Consider the following 19,348-nt stretch of genomic DNA (forward strand, 5'->3'; position numbering starts at 1 on the left):
TGTGTTCACTTAATGGAAGGCTGTCTTACAGTGTCATTTGCACTATTCCCTTATCTTTGTATGCATGCTTACCCAAGCCCAGCACTTGCTGCCAACTGTTCAGCCATGACCCTATCATCAGAGCTCCTTTTGCTGGTTCTAGTATTACCATGCCAACCCTGCCAGACGGTCAAAGTCCTATCTGCTTTTTTTTCCTGCCAGCATTAAACCAAGGCTACTCTTTTTGCTTTCAGTAAGGCAACATGTAGTAGCTCATATTCCAAATAAACCTGTTTGACAGTGGTGTACAACTTGACCAAAATAAATCTGTTACAGTGTACATTTTTATTGTAGAATTCATTAGATCTATTCAGAGGGTGCTGTGGGTTTTGGAGGAGCTAATCTCGATGAAAACCTTACTTGACACAAGGTATTGCAGAAGGTGGTGGATATCATTGATTTATCACAGTTTATCCGAGCCTTGTGAAAATGTAAATTTAATTGCTCAATTATTAGTATTACAGTATTAGTATTTTCCAAATTTTGCCCCTCATCCACACCCACTCCAGCACTACCACCACCACCACCCTTAGCTCTAATACTAACACAGGCAAATAAGCTTTTGGCCATTAGCCTTGTGCTGACAGAGATGCAGTCTCCAACAACCATATCCAACCATCCAGGCCAAACAGTTTTGCATACATGTTCTCAGTTTTGATTATATAGCACAAAAGGTCAAGTCAGTTATTTCAAAACACAAATAAAAAATATTTCAAGTTAGATTTTAACACTTATATTCCTTCTTTTACCATAAAACAAATAAAGGAGCAAAGACAAAATGCCCTCAAATGAAGTATTTACATCAGCGGCACAAGTGTTCTGCACATCTGACCCCGCTATGGTTGTGAATATGATGCAAGTGAAACTCCACCGCAAAATTTCCCAATAACTGTGTGTGGAGTATCAGTTGACAAGTTGCAATGTGTTTCAATGATAACAATACATTTATTTATCATGTAAATACAGATACTGATACCGATAACAGTAGTTAAAATAATAATTTGGCTGATTGCTCATAGCCGACAGCAGATGCCAATGTTTTTATATTGTTGCTTGTTTTGTTGTTACTGTTATTTATTCCTCCTTTTGTGCCAGGGAAACTACACTATGAAAAAAAGAACAAAAATGTTTTTAAGTAATTACACTATCTTTAAATGAGCACACATTCAACATACACATTTATGAAACAACCTTTCACATTAAAAAAAATCTTTAAAAGCCCTCCTGCTTAATATATTATACTTACCCCTCTAATATCTATTTTATATCACAGTGAAAGCATTAACAAATTTCCCCTTCACACTTTATTTACTCAAGGTCCTCACCAAAAAATTCATATTACAAGATTACATTGAACACATCATGAGAATGTTATGATTTACCTTCACCCGATACTCCTTTTTACTCTATAGAGCTTTAACGCATCATTATGTAACTGTATGCAACCTCTGTGAGCTGTTAGTTGCTGCAACCAGCTTCATAGAGCTAACATTAACAAGCTCTCCTCCTGCTGATGTCAGCATGGATTTGTTGTTTACAGTGTAGCATTATCAGGGAAGCAAAAAGGTGTGCTCTCTGACACAACATTAGTGAGTTTATTGTGTCCTTTGGTGTCTGAAACATGTTTTCTATTGTTTTCTAGCCACCTTTATCACAACACAATGATATCAGAGAGCCAATTCACCAAAGAGTCATTATATTCTTCTTCTACCTGCTCATTAATTTAAGTTTGAGACCATTAGTCTCGAGCACTGCTTTTTAGCCTGGGAAACTGATGTGATACAACAGAAAAACATCACTCACTGCTATCAGTGCATGTCATCTTACAGGCCGATGGCAGTCAACAATGCAAATATCAGCAGATACAAATGTTCAGCTGATAAATCAGTACATCCCTAGTAGATACATATAACTCATATTGTCAACGATATAGTCAGTAAATACAATTGTTGTACTTAATCCCATTTAAGTGTCAACCATATCCCTTTGCATGGGCTTCCTTCTGAGCCTTGGGCCTTGCTCATCCGTACCCTGATGTCCCCTGACAGCCGGGCTCCCCAACGACACTCCTTATTGCTATCCTGAACATAAAAAATGGCTTCTGCACGATTTTTGTGGCTTCACATCAAAAGTAGTTTTTTGTGATACACATTTCCCCCTTATTGTATCTTTTAGGACTTGAAATGAAACCTGGCCACACTCTGCTCTGAGGGAGGTGAAACATTGTCCACCTCAGGGCTTTAGTAAATCTGTGAGAAGTAATCCTCGTAGACAAATTGATCTAGTAATGTATTAACTGGGATTCAGCTCCTTATATTCCTATAGGAAATAGTTATTGGTTGGTATATGTTAATCCCCAGCATACATCATATTAAGCTTTGCTCTGTGATGGGGTTTAAGTTTTGTTTTTGTCCTATGTCTTGCTGCAGTGAAAGTCAGATAAAGCCGGCATGATTATCCAGTCTCTTAGATCAAGCGTCATTGGATGAGCTGGTCAAAAGGCCAAAGGGTATAGAAAAGGTTTGTGGGCCAAGACTTAGAGAAGTAATATGGTACCTTGTCCAGGAAATTAAAGCTGTGTTGGGCTTAATGGGCAGAGTCCAGTATAGCTAAATGAAAAATGTTCAGACAGTAAAGTATCCACTGCATATACCATATTAAAGCTATTTATGCATCAAACAGGCTGTCGGGGTTTAGGGCTTTTGAGAGATTTTACATTTTCATTTCCCTTCTAGAGTTAGGATGTGGGTCAGGACTGCTATGCATACTCTTCCAACTTTATGTTGTGCCAACATTGTTTTTATTTCAGACCTTTAAAATATTGTGCACAAACACTCATGCTTACTTTTGTCTTACCATTAATCTAAACTGTCTGTCTTCTCTAAACTGCAGTCCCAGAGCCAGCCAGCAGGGCTTGGAAAGAGGTGCTATCAGATAGCTACAGCAGTTCGACCAGTGGCAACTGGAGCTGGGATGCCAGCGACCAATCAGTGCCCTCCACACCGTCCCCGCCGCTATCCAACGATACCAACAAGAACTTCCTGCTCTCGTCCCAGGGCGATGATGTCATTGAGGATGTTGCAGAGAGCACGCACTTCATGTTTGAGGACCCCATACCTCGAAAGCGTAAGGTAAAAATGGATGACACTTGATCTGACTTATACATCAAGGGCTCATTTATGCTCAAAGTTAGATACTTATACGAGCATGGACGGAGCCTTCTGTCCATGTTCGTGTCCATGTCGTCCATATTTGTGCACATTTTCTGAAAGCTTACGGATATGGACGAACAGAGTGGTACCAAAGGAAATCATGGGGGCAGTGTAGTGCAGGTCATGCACAATGAAGACATTTTGAAAATGGCGTAACAGAATGAATCTGTAATACAGTGAAAAGAATTCTCCATTTTCATGTGGTGATGTATTTAATGGCCTCAAAGACCACAATCGCCTACAATGCTGCCTCTGTTGAAAGGTACATTATTAGACCTCCTCCACTTTTGCCATGTTTGTTGTTGTCGGAAACTTCTCGCTGTATTCTAGTGCCATCTTTTGGATGTATCTATGACACTTAGGACACGTGAAAAGTATGAGGGCAATGATAGTTACAGTGTTTGAAATGTAAGTATCTAGCATGTAAATGAGAATAAATGAGCCATATATCAGGAAGATAATAAACTCAAATAAGTAAGTTGACATCCACAGTTTCTTGATTCTGCTGTGGTTTGTGGTATCACAGCAGCCCCAAATTCTGTCCATTCCACTTTAAACTCAAACCAAAAAAAAATTAGCACGTGCTGAGTAATACTTCATGGCCACAGTTGTAGAGAAACAACTCTGATACGCTTTTGTTATTTCTATAAAGTAGCAGCAGGGAGAGACCTTGGAAAACCTGCTAGAAACATCCAGAAAATGAAATGCAGTTTAACAGCCTCTGACATAAGACCTGTCGCTTTGTGCTTGTGCAGATGATGGATTATGTTCTCCCTTTCACTCCTCTCCCTCTCATTTTTTTAAACCATAGAAACAGTCCAGAGCATCAAAGTGTTTTCACTGTCAAGCAGCCTTACATCCCCTCTTTAGTCTTTTCATGGGGGGAGGTGGGAAGGTTTAGTAAGATTGAAGGAGCGGGGAGGGATGAACAGCAGGAAGTAGCCAAAGGTTCAAGGGATGCATAAAAATGAGACTCGGAGGGTGCAGAGGAGGAGAGGAGAATTGATGCTCATGGTTGCAACAAGAGGAGAAATGAATCTCAATATTTCCTCTAGCCATACAGTGACAGAGGAGAGCTCATACACTGTACAATATGTGGGAGTTTGCAATTCCACCTCCCTGGAGTGGGGCAGATTATTGAGCTGGCGAATATATAAAACCACAAAGACTCGGAGGACGACGCTGCTAGAGAGCCATGCCATACCATAGATAAGCAGACAGGAAATGAAGTAAGATGACGCCGGGAGGAAAATAGACACACAAGTTGTGTGGAAGAGGGATAAAACATGAGCTAACCTGCTGGCCAGCTTTGTGTTGCAATATAACTGACGCCAACCCCAGAGGTCTAAACCCTCTATGAGCAGCTGCCCCTTGGATTGTGGGCTGTTTGATTTTCTGTAGGCAAGAGGGCTAAGAGGATTATTAAACATGGCAATCACCAGTCTTACTGTAACAGTGTTAAGATGCAAGAAAAACGCTTAGGGAATTAAGTGATTTGTGATTGTTTGTGGGAATAAAGACTAGCTTTGCTGTGTCATTTGTATTAGGGTTGTTATAAACAGCATGGTAGGGAGCGTGCACACAGCCAGCACCAGTTGAGCAGTTGCTGTTGAATAGATAGTGACAGTCAATGAGAAATAGTTGAGAGCAGTACTAGTTAACATAACCATTGATAAAAACCTGTTCTACTCTCACTCCTCTCTCAGTTCTCCCCTATCTGTCTTCCCTGCTCCCTCCCTCTCTTCTCTTCTTGGCCTTCTTTCTCCAGAGGCTGCTGAAAGGTAATGAGAGAACACACCCACTGTCTTTCATTAGCAGTGATGCAGGTCCCTGCCTGCTCATCGGACAGCTGCCAACCCCTGATGGGCAAAAATGAAAATGAATTGATATATATAAAAAAAAAAACACCCACTCCGTCTTTTTATCTTTCTATCTTCCTCATGGTTTGCTCATGAACCAAAGAGACTTATATTCAGCTTAATGTGAAACCAGATTTGAGGGGGTCAGATATGATGAGCGTTTACAAATGCTACTTTTGATAATCAGAGGTTAGAGAGAGGCCAGTGTGGTTTTCACAGGTGTGCTTTTGTCTGTGTGTGTATATGAGGAAGTAAAGCATACGTGTGCTATGTGTATGTAGTTGTACTTTTTTGAGAGGCCTTGAATGTTGTTTTAAACATCAGGGACAGCCCCAGGCTGCACCCCAGCACCAACCTATTTCCGGTGAGATAGATCATGCTTTGATGAGCTCAGTCACTGTCTCACCAGCTCATCCTCTGACTGTGCGTTCATACTTTAAATGATAAGCTGTGCGCACCTTTGTAAAGTTTGACTTAGTGGCAAAATGTGGGCTAGTTTTATTTCTGATGCTTGGAAAAAATTAGGGAAACTGGACTGAATAATACATGCTACATGTATGAAGGTATACAGAATATACTTTTCATGTTTTGCTATAATTTGTCTTGCATATATGTGCATGAAAATTGATAGTCTGCCTTGTAAGCCTTGCAAAATACTACATTGATATCACCAATCTGAATAGATCTAGATCTAGTAGAGTAGATTTGCAGGGGAGGTTGTAGCCATGCCAGCAGTATAAGGAGCAAAAATCTAAGTATATCTTCATAAATTGAAGATAACAAACATCAAAAACTCATGTCCGTTTGAAATGACAGTTAGACATGAGACCTCCTGTAGGATTAATCCCGGGGTTGAGGCAAAGATTAAGTTAATACACAACCCCTAAAGGTTATGGTTTGACTAGCGTAACCAACAAGCGATGAGGCGACCCAATGCCAGACAAGGGGAACGCACATCAAGTACAGTACACTCTGTGTGATGCAGGACGTAAAGCACTGCCCCCGTATAAAATACCAACTTTCTAGGGAGTCCCATGGATCTTCACCCCGGCCCACAACATGCACAGAAAGCAGGAAGAGATGAAAATAGTACATTTAGTCTGCTCATCGATCAGTGGCTGAACATGAAAGCACTGCGAGGTAGACAGAAAAGGGTACAATTTCATTGTCCCCTCTGCGTCCCCTGTCTTTTTCTGCCTCTTTCTCTCCCACTCTGTATGTGTCTGAGCTTGTCATATATCGGGTTTCTATTTTTATGGGCTTGCTGCTCTAATAGCTCTCTAATGAGGTGTAGTGTTTGGCCCCTTGTAGCGTGGCACTCAATCTCCCACGAAGGCCTTTGTGTCGTGGCTGCCAATGAGATCCACACAGAGGAACGTGACAGTACACGCTGCATAGACCTCCATTTCCCATGAAATACTCATCAGTGTGTTTTACAGATAATGTGTTAAGTTTCATCACTGTTTCTGCCGTGGCTGACAGCCTATGTTTTTCCATTGTTCGGAAAATGATTCACAACCCAAAGGCTTTAATTAAAGGATTAAATAAATAAACCAAAGATAGATGTAATGACAACACACTCACAGTGTGTTTATAGTGACACTTGTCTAAATCAGCTATCCTCTGACTCGTGCTGGTTTTGTGGTTATCGTCTCTTCCAGAACTCCATGAAGGTGATGTTCAAGTGCTTGTGGAAGAACTGTGAAAAGGTCCTCAGCACCTCCTCAGGGATCCAGCGACACATCCGCACCGTCCACCTGGGGTGAGTTGGAAGTCATAACAGGAAAACCGCATGCACGCAGCGCTCAGTTATCGTCTCCAGAAAGGATTCTTGACCAAATATTATAGGTATAATTCACATATCTTATTCACAGGTACTGTAATATAACGTGTTACTGTTCCTAAATTCAGTAATCACATTACAGCTGCTAATGAAACAATTATGTTGTTAGTTGAGTTACAGAAGTTCTTCAATTATCCACATAATGAATGGATAGAAAAAAATTAATCAAACTTGCCAACAACTGCGACGCTGTCTAGTGCACCTGTGGAGAGGCTCTACAGCCTGAGCAGTGTGTGCTGTCTCCAAGGAGGAACAGGTTGTCTGACAAATGATTTGAGAGATTCCTCCTCATTATATATAACAGCTGCTTCAGTGATAAACAAGCCAAATAAGCTGAACTAGTCTACAATAAAACTACAGTTTGATGAGCGAACGACTCAAGTGACTTTGTTGAGTGTGTTTGGCTGTTAAATGCAGATCATATGTCATTTAAACATGCTTTTTTCTTTATAAACCTGTCATCATCCAATGGTGTTCCTCCTTATTAGCAGGGTATCAGTGCTCAATACCTTTTAAGTATTGACCAAAATAGCCCCGTACCAAGTTGTGTCAAAACGTCACCAGTCCAACGATACTGGCATTTGATTCTTTTTGTGCCGGGATCTGATCCCAGACCACTCTTACTACCCAGCCATGTCCAGAGCTGCTGTGCTTCCAGCAAAAGGTCTTTTTAATGTCTGCTCAGTTAGCACGCGCTAACACAGCAGTGACGGCTAACATCCAACACTGAGCTGTTAAACAGTCCCAGTGAACTTGCACCAGCACCAAAGTGGTTTATTCTGTTCTTAAACTCGTCAATAACTGTTTGATACTCTTAATCGTGTTACTATCACTATATGTGTGGCCGTGCGGACTCTTACAACTGTCCCCTGTGCAAAACTCACACCCCCACAGCGGAAGCTACCTACCATACAGTGTGTGCTGTGGGGAAATGCAGCACGGTGTATTTGAGTTGGCAGTTCAGCGTGCCGAGATGCCACCAAAACACAAGCTAACACAGCAGTAGGGGTGTGCGATATGGACAAAAAATAATATCTCAATATTTTGGGGGATTTTGAAGATAACGATAATTAGACAATATTCTTTTAAATGTGTTTTTTAACAGCCTGAGTTATAGCTCATTAATTGTTCCTCATGGATGATATTAATGGAAAAATGTTCTTAACATTTCTTGCTGCTTTTTTACCTGCTCTCTCTGTTTGACTCTGGTGACGGCCTTTTGTAGCGTCAATTCTGGGTCCATTTGCAACTGTTCAGATAGGCGTTTGTCCCGCAGACTCACCACAAGCCTGTCCCTCACCATCTTATCATGTAGAGCCCCGTAACCGCAGTGCAGCGCTGTAATGAAACTGTCTGCCGTCTCGCCCGTTTCTTGAAGCTGCTGATTAAACTTTACTCTGTCAAAGATCACATTCCTGCGATTCTCTTCTGCTTGCGTCTCCAATCCAGAAGCAATGCGGAATCTGTCGAAGCGTTTAATCCATTTAGGCCAGTCTTCAGCCTTGAAGGTGAACTTTTCCGGCGGGGAGACTTGAAACTGTGCCATGTTGCCGCTTTGTTCAGCTAACTGTGGCTAGGCTAGGTAGCTCCGTAGACAGTCTTCTGGTACTGCGAACTTTAGCCTGACAGGCTGGGACCTATCACTACAGTTGACCCACGTCTTCCGAAGCTGCTGGAGCATCCGTGGGCGGTGTTGCTATGTTGTCTCGCTAATGTTTGTTTAGCAGCAGGCTGACCTGCCGGGAAGGTGCCAGTGAGAGATCATGTGACCACCTAGGCGTACTGCGGCGTGCTGCTGCACGCAAGTTAGGTAACTCTTGTTCAGTCAATGTGTGGGGTTTCAACCTTTCAACGTGTGTTTTCAGTTGTTTTTGTGAAGTCATTTGCATACTCGATAACGTAAATTTGCACATCGTTAAAACAACAATGACAATATTATCGTTAACCACCCCTACACAGCAGCAGCGGCTAACACTGAGCAATTAAACAGTCCCAACAAACTTGCACCAGCAACAAAATGTTTTGAATCTGATAAAAAAACTCATTAGACTCATTAGTAACCATATGATGCTATCACATAGCCCAGTCACATATGTGTGCAGCTGAGCAGACTCTCAAAACTGTCCCCAGTGCGGAGCTCACACTGTGGTGAAATGGAGCATGGTGTATTTGAGTTGACAGTTAAGCGTGCCAAGATGCCACCAAAACATTTAACATTATGGCTATTCTACACCCAACCCTGTTCACATTATGGGTATCGAATGAAGTACTCTATTTGTATTGGTATCACTTCAGGGGTTCTGGTTTCGGCAGTGGTATCGTAACTTTTTTAGCAATACCAAGCCCTACTTATAAGGATAGGGCATATGTAACATTTAGCTTTATATTGTTAACTTGTAATTATGCAACAATGCAGTTACACAAAAGAAATGTGACAAGTAGTGTAACAAATTACTTTCTACAGGGAGTCATTAACTAAAGTAATGCTTTACTTTAAAATAAAAGTAACGAGTAAAGTGTAATACACACATTTTTTTGAGTGATGACCCCAATACTGCTTGTAGATGTGTAGTTAAATGAATATTTAAGGTTCCCCACTTAAACCTTTGACTTACATACTGTCTAGTTGTGTCTATTATGCACTCAACCACAGTTTTTTGTCTCAGCTGAACCACCGCAAACACACACACAAACACTCACACCACCACCACCACAAGGCAGTACGATGATCTGTATGAGTCACATCGATGATCTCCACTGTGACACCGACAGTATTTAAAAGTTTGTTTTTATTTGTATTCATATTCATGTTTTTATAACTACAGGCTTTGTTTTTCCACTTTGATAAAGACCTCCACTGTGTGGGTGTCACTTAAATAATCCTTTCTCCGCAGATTCGGGGGTAGTTGCATTAAACTGCGATTTAAATAATGTGGTAAGACAAGAAAAGTGACACATATCTGACTAGTAACAGATTGGATGCTGTCCAGCTGACTGCCTTTACATCTGAGCTGAGCTTGTGTGTCACTGCTTCTTTTTCACACTCGAGCCTTGTGCTTAGAGGTATATTATCTAATAAAGAAGCAGGTACTTTGTATCACAATGCTTAAAAGATGACTGAATATAACATAAATGTACGGGGTATCACACTGTGTGTGATTGCATGTTGTACATATATGTGATCCACTGTGTCACACAGCACTAATCTACCTTTACTACTTTTACCTGATGCAGCAGGTACATTTGAGACTGTAAATAAATACATTTGTACCCCAGTAAAATACATAAACTTTGAGTTTAAGCAGCTATTAGAAAGGGATCTTAACTATGATGATTTTAAATTTATATCACTAGAATCAAGGGGAGAAAGACAGACTCCATGTTGCTCTACTGTTACTACATGAGTTAGTTTAACCTCCTGCAGTTATTGTCATTTCATCACCAGCCTGTTTGTTTGAGGACGCCCGCAGCCCACTGGCTTTTACTGCCCCCTGCTGCTGGGAAGAGTAACCACCTCCTGCACTCTGTGTCATTAAGTGTCAGCGGGGCCCATGTTTGTAGATGTCAGTGGTATTTTAGTAAAACGGAAAGTCACATGGTATCTTTTATCACGACTATGCTTCAAGTCAGTGTTTTGAAATGTACTTTTAATGTTATTAGATATATTTATTGTTTTCCTCCTCTCAGTATTGTTTGTATGTTTACAGTTTATGATAAGAAATCATAGAATGAATGAAACATTTATTTGCTTTGCACAGCTGAGCAAAAACTGTATCAAAACATGTCACCAACAACACATAACATGAAGTGCATAGAGTGAAAAAATGTGTTGAGTATGCATTTTTGGTAAATTTATCAATATTATACTGAACCAAGATTAAAACCATCCACAAACAGATATTACCCAAATTAAATTATATGAAATTGAATAAACATCACCCTTATTTTTTATAAGTTTTCCCTTTAGTACACTAAAATGTTTCTGCTTCATTTCCAGAGAAATGTCTAACAGCATTAAAATAATGTGCGAGACTGCAATGGCAATATATCACAGGCCTACTCAGCCAACCTCTAGCGCAGGCAACAGTGTTTAGGCTAATGCTCCTCAAAGGAATGTCCATTTAAGATCATGGACCTGAGCCATGAAATTAATGGTTGCGGATGAGAGGGGAGTGAGTGGAATTATTTCAAATACATACCATAAAGCATTTTCCGGCACCCGCGTTTATAAATTTGAAATGAACGGGAGAAACTGACTTAGTTTGAGAACATACCTATGCGGCCTACATAAAGATGTGGTAAGATGGGTGTTGAAACTGAGCGTAAGAGGTCCAATGATGTTTATTGTCACATCAAAGCTGAAACTGAAATTAAAAAGAAGCTACAATAACTCAGTTTAGGATATCCTGAAGAGTTTCTAAGTAGTTGCTCCTCTCCTGCAGGCGAAACAGCGACTCGGACTACAGTGATGGAGAGGAGGACTTTTACTACTCAGAGATCGAGGTCAACATGGACAGCCTAACGGAGGGCTTGTCCAGCCTCACACCCACCTCCCCCACCACGGCCGGCCCTCCGCCTGTCTTCCCTCCACCGCTCACCGCTGTCCCTCACTCTGAACACATCAGTGTGAATGGATCGCAGAGCCATGCCCCGACACCGCTCAGTCAGTCAGCTCCCTCCACGCTCTGCCACATCCGCACTGACCACGCCTACCAGGTAATTCACACAAGACTTTGGACACACACATTACTCAATTTTATTTCTGAAAATTGAAGCTACTGCAGTGTCCCTGAAAATAAAACAAAACCAAAAAAGCATCAAGCACTTACAGAGCCACAAAGTTTCAGATTTCTATCATATGGAATCTGCAGAGGCAGTTTTTAAGATCAATGTGGGAAATAAAGCTCTGAGGTCAGAGTGAATTACTGAACTCCTACACCAGTGTGGGAGTATATATCAGGGAGAGAAAAGCAACAAAAAAAACCATTCTTGCAAATATTAACAAAAGGTCACATGAAGAACGAAGTCCGAATATTTTTCAAGTCAGACAAGATATTCAGTCGTGTTCAAATTCCTGCTTGCAACACTTCATTTGAACTGCTTTGTAGCAACTTTGGGTATCCGTGCCTCCTCCTCCCTCTTCTTCTCGGTGTCCTTCCTCTTCTTTTTTCTTCCTCTTAACTGTACAAATTTATGAGCACTCCTCTCACTTATATGACCTTGGAGGTAAAAATGAAATGGTTTCAGCTGGAAAAACACATTTGGTTAAAGTATAAATCATTCAGTATTGAATATTGAATTCAGTCCTTCGCGGTGGTTCGAGGTTGTATGGAACTTTCAGTTGCCATGACGACACAAAATGCACTTGAAAATAGACTTACAGCATGTATACGCACTGCAACTACAATAACCACTTCTCACTGTACTCATACTCTTCGCTTTAATACTGCTAACTTCATGCTCTCTCTGCTGTTCCTTACGCTGCCTTATCTATAATCCTAAAACTTGCACACATTTTCTATGTGAAATAGTTTATGTGTTAAGCAGTTGTGTTCCTGATTAGAGTTGATATGAAGCCACATTTCAGTCATAGAGGTGGAAAAATGCCGTCCCTGCTCATTATATGATCTGTTTCTCTGTATCCTCCTCCTCTCTCTTTCTATTTGCACTTTCCCTGTCCCTCCCTCTTTCTGTCGTCTCCTCTCCTGGCTATGGCGGGGTGGTTGTCCATGTTCCAGGCCACTGCTCCAGTGAGTATCCCAGTGGGTCCTGAGCTGGCTGGGTTAAGCAATGGTAATGGGACCGGGCCTGGAATTGGGACTGGGAACGGCATCAGTGTGTCGTGGCAATCCCCTCCTGTCATTTTCAAAGGCGTCCCGGTGAGTGAGGCTTTGTCTCACGCCTTTTTATCTTAATCTTGTTCTCTCTCCTGCTGTTTCCACTGGTAACCTTTTTTGTTAGCCCTTTTAGCCCTCTTTTTGTTTTTTCCACCTTCGCTGCTTCGTAATAACATCATCTTTTAATACATACAGAGGCAAAAGTCTTTCTTTATGTAGCACAATCCATCCAAAGATGCTATTCAAAGTACGTAACATATAATCAAGATAAGAAGACATAAAAATAAATATGCATGCAGGTATAACATTAAAGTATTTTCAACCTGGACCCTATTTCCCCTTTTTTTTTGTCTAAGTGACAACTGGGAACAACAGTTTTTTTTAAAATTTGTCCAGTATTGAGCCACAGCCGTGATACAGGCTACAGTGTAACCACTCGGGGCATGTTCACACCATGAATTTACGTCTCCTAAAGTACTTGCTTTTGCCAGTGGCTCGATCACTATTCTGAGTGTCTCACAACATCATGGAGAAAATCACTACAGAGATAGAGCTTTTTGTTTAACCGGAAACAGCCTCAAAATCAGTGTCACCAAATCAACCAGATTTCATTTTAATAAAAGGTAATTTTAGGGAGTATAGCGTCAGCATATTTTCACATCTAATTTGATAAATTAAGGGTTTATTTTAAGCAAACCAGAGAAGGTGACTATTGGAACAGTGGAAACACGAACCAAGTCAGCTTTTATGAGTTTTATTTTGTCTCTATCGACTTTGAATACAGTGTTTTTTACAATAATAAAATTAGTGTTTATTTAAATGGAGTCTGGTGGGTTGGGCGATAGCGATTTCGGGGCTGTGTCTAGTTAAACAAAAAGACTCTTACTCTTAAACAAACAGGTCTATCTCTATAGGGAACCTTTAAATAGTGTTGTCGGACACGTATAATAACAATCTGAGTCTTTCAGTGTCAAACAAGAACTGTTAGTGGACGTACATTGGTGGTGCACACATGCCCTGAGCGGTTACATAACAGCCTGTTTCGCAGCTGCCAGCTGTGGTCAACACTGAGCCAATTTCAAAAACTGTTGTTCCCCTAAGTTACCCTTTAAATGTGGCCAACATTATATTGTACATGTGTCATCGCTCTTCATGTAAGATTTTTGCAATTAAATAGATATAAAAAAGTTCAGAATTAAAAGCAATCAAACAAGTAAAAACGACAAAATGCACTCTGTAATATCATCATGGCCTCTAGTAGGCAGTTTTAAAGGCTGGGGCCATAATGGCTGCAGCAGCATTGCCATGAATCAGAGTGTGGGCTCATGGGACAGCCAGGAGACAGTCAGAGGACCTGTGGGATCTAGGGGGCACATATTGTATCTTAAAAGCACATCAGACGTCCTCGGGCCCAGAACTGTTTAAAGATTTACAAACCAATAAAAGGGTCTTAAAATCAATAATAAAACTGACAGGCAGCCTCTGCAGGGACACAGAAAAACTTATGTAATGTGAGCTCTCCTGGTTGTAGATAAAACATGTACAGATAAATTTTATATTAATTGATTTTGAACCTGTGGCTTTTTTAGGCAGACCAGAAAGGATTGCATCAAGATATTGCAGCCAACTAGTGATTATGGTGCATATTGATCTCTCAACAATGGCCTTGTGATACAAAGCAGCTGTATTCAGGCATATTAAATAAGATTATAGTCCAGGGTGACACCTGCGGCAAGTATTTACTTGGAGTGCACTCCAGTAACTAGTCCCATTGTCTTGTCTTGGTTGTGTTGCAGAGCCGCACGACGCTAACGTCTGAAACACACTTATGCGGAGTATTAATGCAGCTTGTGTCAGCAGTGCCAAATTGGTTGTCATCCATGTAATTGTGGTAATTCATGCCTGTCTCTTGATATTAGGAAGCTTATACAAGAAACACAGTACGTGAATTTGCATTTTCTAGGATAGCAAAGGCATGACCCGCCCTGCTCTGTCTTACTCTGCCTCTACTTACCCTGGGATTCTTACCCTAACACTAACTAACCTCACTCTTGCTTAAACCTGACCAACCTAACCAAGGAAGGCAACGAGTACTAGCCATTCAGAGGGAGAGTAGGGAAGGTCATACTTTTGCTATCCGAGGAAATTCCTGCACAGTACAGGTTGTGGCTCTTGTTAATCAGAGGTAATAAAAAAAATTTCTGCCAGTAAGATACTGTAAGGTTGACAACAGTGAGGTCAACACACTTGCAAAGCCAAAAAGAATAAAATGTTCTGGAGTATTTAAAGCCGAGCTGACACTGAGAAGACCAAGACAAACAGCGTTGATCCCTAACTCATTCACAGCTGTTACTAAGGCTGTCTCTGTACTGTTAACCCCTTGGGCCCCATTTTAATCTTGAAAAGCGGTATGTCTTGGCTGCGCAGACAGTGCGGGCGTCTCCAAGCTCACCTGCTATTTCGGTGCATACGTACGCAAGCAACGCAAAGTGCAAATAGGGTTGGGGAGGGTGAATATAGATCAGAGGTTGTGGTGATTAACAAATAAACATCAGTGGTCTTCTCCAGGAGATCCTGTTGTAGATCTGGATGCAATGATGTGAACACACAGGACTACAATACACAGCCAAAGCCAGACAGTGCAGGTTTTCTAATTGATTAAAACAAGGTGGTATTTCAGTCACTGTGCCACTGTGTTTCGTGTTGTAAATGGTTACCACATATCTTAAAATGCAGCATTTGCTTAGTAATGCATCGAGAATGAAACATGAACAGCTGAACTTTGACTCCAAGAAGCTGATGGCAAGTTATAACCAACCAGTGTGATGCGTGTCGAGGTGTATGTACTTCATTGTGAATGTGTACTTTATTCTGACAGGGACAGAGTTAACGTTGTATTTCTGTATGTCTGTCATTGGCATGTAGAATAAAGTGTAGTATAATGTTAAACAATGCAGTTATGATTGTCTTTCCACTTCTGCAGGGGCCTGTGACTCATGTCCGGACAGTTAGCATCGGCGAAAAGAGGCAGCCGGCATCCAGCACACACGCCACTGTTAACAAGAGCCATGCTTTAATAACGCCGGCACCGAAATCAACACCAGGAACCAGGTATGCAGCAGCCATCTGTGTGTGTGATTGTGTTCACAGTGCTGGTTAAATGGAGAAAATGGGGCTAGTTTTGCTCGAGTTATCTCTAGTTATTCTCAACTATGAGACTGGGTTTAAGATAAAACATGTTTTCTTTTTGTCTGCATTCCTCTGTCCATATCATGATTACTGGGAATTATCTGCTTTCCCTCTGCGACTATGGTCGTAGTTTGAGTGGCTTTATAAATAGCATGAACCAGCCACGACAAGGACATGAAGCACTGCCAAAAGCCTGAGTTGCTCTTTATGGTGCTGAATCATATCACATCAGAGATCACATAAAAAAGTACAATTTCAGTTGCATGGAATCACTGACCTCTTTAAAGATGGTTTCCTTTTTATATCGACTTCTTTATAGAAAAGACTTGTTTGTTTTTGCACCTGACCCTTTCCCTCCGTGAACATTTACACATTCATGTGCCTTCAAGCGCACTGCACATATATATGTGTTTTTATGCCCGTGTGGGCGTCTGGATGTCTGTGTGCTTGTCCTTATGCTGTCACATCTGCTGTTACCAAGGAAACCCCGTGGGGAGGCGAAGAAGTGCCGAAAGGTGTACGGCATGGAGAAGAGAGACATGTGGTGCACAGCCTGTCGCTGGAAAAAAGCCTGTCAGAGATTCACCGACTAATCCAGTCCCCTCTTTCCCCGCGTCCGTGAGATGAGCTCTTCCTCACTTGGAGTGACAGCTGTAGGTGGACTCTTCCACTGAGGAGACGAGGGGAGATTTTCTTCATGATGGAGCTCTCAGTGCTGCTTCCTCCAGCCCAGCAGGGGGTTCGCCTTCTCTCTTTTCCGTTTCCCAACACAAAAGAGAAAATAAAACTAGTGGGTAAAAACAAACAAAAAAAAAACTGTGCAACTTTATGCAGGTTTGGAGACTTTTTCTAAGACTGAAACATTTTCACGCACGAATAAGGAAAACATTTAAATTGGATCCTTCTGATTTGATTTCTTTTTTGGTTTTTCTCTTGCCATTTTTCACAGCCTCAACTCAAGGCAAAGTTTTAAGACTACAGATAAGCTTTTTGGTATACTCTGTTGTTTTAAGGAGTATCATGTAGTCTACTGTTTATGGGTAGGATCATGACTCTTTTTTTGGAGGTTTGAAGGTTAACACCAGATTTGCTCGGTAAGACCTCTGTAGCATATCCGTTCTTTGTTGTCACTGTTTAAGGGACTTCAAACCTACCAAAGGCAAGCCGCCTGTTCACTTACAGCTGTTTAGGTGTAAGCCACATCCTGAACCTAGCATCACTGTCTTCTGCAGCCTTACCAGATATCGACTTTATGTTCACGTGCATATTGTTCAGCATCTACAACCTGTTCATTAAGCGACTTCATTACAGCCAGCTACGCTTCTTGTAACTTTGCAAAAATGCACAAAACCCTCACACACAAGTGGTACAAAATGTTTGCCCTTGACTTTCCAAAAACATATTTTTAAGAGATGTACACAATATATGAAATATCTCTTCTCTATACTTGTACCCGAGAGATAAGCACCTTGAAGAAATAAGTCATCTTTTAGAGTATCACTGAAACCACAGCGTATGCCTGAGAGAGTTTATCTATTTCTTATATAGAGTTTATTTTCAGCAAAGACTTGCTGAAGCAACTAGCAGTTGCACTGTGCAATCAGCATGATTACAGCATTTATTATTGTCTTGTGTGGTTGTCATTGTTATTGAGGCGAGTTGAGGCTTTTCCTTTGACAGCGGATGTTCTTAAGGTTCACTGTTTACCACAGTGAATGATACATGAATGAAAACTGCCCTTTGAAACTTTAACTTAAAGTCTGACTGATGTAACTTGTGTATGTAGGTGAATAACCCAACAATCAAGACCTGACGATGAGTCAGGCATCCCGATTGACTTCTTACTGTTTTAAATAGATAGGTAACTATCACTAACCAGCACTGCAACATTTGTAGATACCAAACGTCGTAGGATTCAAGATGTTTTCCTGATTCCATGTTTTTAGTAGATGTTGTGTCACTCTGGTTCAACATTTGGAAATGAAACGTGAGTATCAAATCATGTCAGTGCCGAGCAGCGGTGTAGGTGGTTGACTGTAAAGTGATTAATATGTGAGTGAAGCAAAAGTTAAAAATTAGGAAAAAACAAACAGTGGAAGTAAGGAGTTTTTAGACTAGACCTGTAATACTAAATGGCAGACCTGCTATTCCAAGCTTTAGCTGAAATATAGGTGGTAGATTTTTCGATAGTTAGATTTTTTTATATATATATTTCCCTTTCACCTGTATTTCAGAAAAAAATATATTTGACAATATTGGCCAATATTTGAAAAAATATCACCCTTAAAAAATTTAAAACCTCTTTTTTTTGTACCCCTTTTGCGTTTATGTTAGTCATCCAATATATATAACTATAAAAGAATAAACATTACAAGCATTTAGTCTTTCAGAGATTATTTCTAAATGTTTTGAAAAGACACGGGAGTGTTCCTACAAAAGACAAACACAGTAAGAGAAGTCCACTAGATTAGCTTCTTTTCTTGTTCCCGATACCGATTCCAATACCTGAATTTGCAAACTGGATGATAGTGAGCACCGATCTGCTACCATTGCATTAAAAAAATAAAATTACAGCTGTATACTTCTGACTCTGTATAGATATGAAACTGGAATTTGCAAACGGCTACCTGTAATCAATTCTTCTTTGTTGGTCTAAAACAGTAGTTGCCACAGTGCAACCTGCAGTGTGAGCTGCTGTTCTTTGCTGTTGAAGAAGAATTGACTTTTGGGAAAAGTGCCGTTGTTATCCACTTGTTAAACTACTTTCAACTTAATAACTAAATTACTTGTTATCGGACTGGTGCGCAGACTCGCATGCTCAGCGATACATGATCCAGCATTTTAGGCAGCATGGTACTGGTATCGTCATGGGAACAACTCAGCTGTGAAGGTTTCCAGTTCAAGACACCTGCACACCTGCAGGGTGAGTTTTATCTGTAAATGTCAAACTTAGACATTGACAACTTACTCTTATTGGTGATGATAATGATAAAAGTGAAAGACAGAATTAACCACCAGTAGTCAGTTAATGTTTTTAAGCAATTCTTTTCATTTCCCCCTCATTAGTAACTTAAACTTGCTCTGAGTCGACTCAGTAAAGACAATACTGATATTTTCAACATGATAACCTGTATCCCACAAACTAGTCAAGTCAGTTTATTCATTAATAACTCCCAAAGTCACAAATTTGCCTCCAAGGGCTTCACAAGCTCTACAACATTTGACCCCCCTTTATCTTTAAGCCGTCATCAAATAAAGAAAACCTCCTCAACATGTATTTTTCTGATCTGCTCTCAGAGTCGTGACGGCAGATGTTTTTTGAAGAGATTCATCCTTGTGCTGCGTGTCAGCAGCCTTTTGAATGTAGAT

The 19,348-nt window shown here is 40.8% G+C and overlaps 1 protein-coding gene across 2 annotated transcripts in view; it reads left to right on the forward strand.

Moving 5' to 3' along the window:
* Nucleotides 1-18,547, forward strand: part of slc2a4rg (SLC2A4 regulator) — a 46,138-nt gene extending 27,591 nt beyond the window's left edge. Inside the window, exons 4-9 of one of the 2 annotated variants that reach the window (XM_033628975.2) lie at nucleotides 2,932-3,170; nucleotides 6,772-6,872; nucleotides 11,396-11,669; nucleotides 12,692-12,832; nucleotides 15,774-15,901; nucleotides 16,461-18,547. In XM_033628975.2, the coding sequence (XP_033484866.1) occupies nucleotides 2,932-3,170; nucleotides 6,772-6,872; nucleotides 11,396-11,669; nucleotides 12,692-12,832; nucleotides 15,774-15,901; nucleotides 16,461-16,572 (995 nt within the window). In that variant the 3' untranslated portion in view covers nucleotides 16,573-18,547. The remainder of the gene's footprint in view (nucleotides 1-2,931; nucleotides 3,171-6,771; nucleotides 6,873-11,395; nucleotides 11,670-12,691; nucleotides 12,833-15,773; nucleotides 15,902-16,460) is intronic. The other variant, XM_033628976.2, reaches the window with a different exon arrangement.
* The last annotated feature ends 801 nt before the right edge of the window (nucleotides 18,548-19,348 follow it).

Source organism: Epinephelus lanceolatus, chromosome 8 (assembly GCF_041903045.1).
Source record: "Epinephelus lanceolatus isolate andai-2023 chromosome 8, ASM4190304v1, whole genome shotgun sequence".
Taxonomy (NCBI): domain Eukaryota; kingdom Metazoa; phylum Chordata; class Actinopteri; order Perciformes; family Serranidae; genus Epinephelus; species Epinephelus lanceolatus.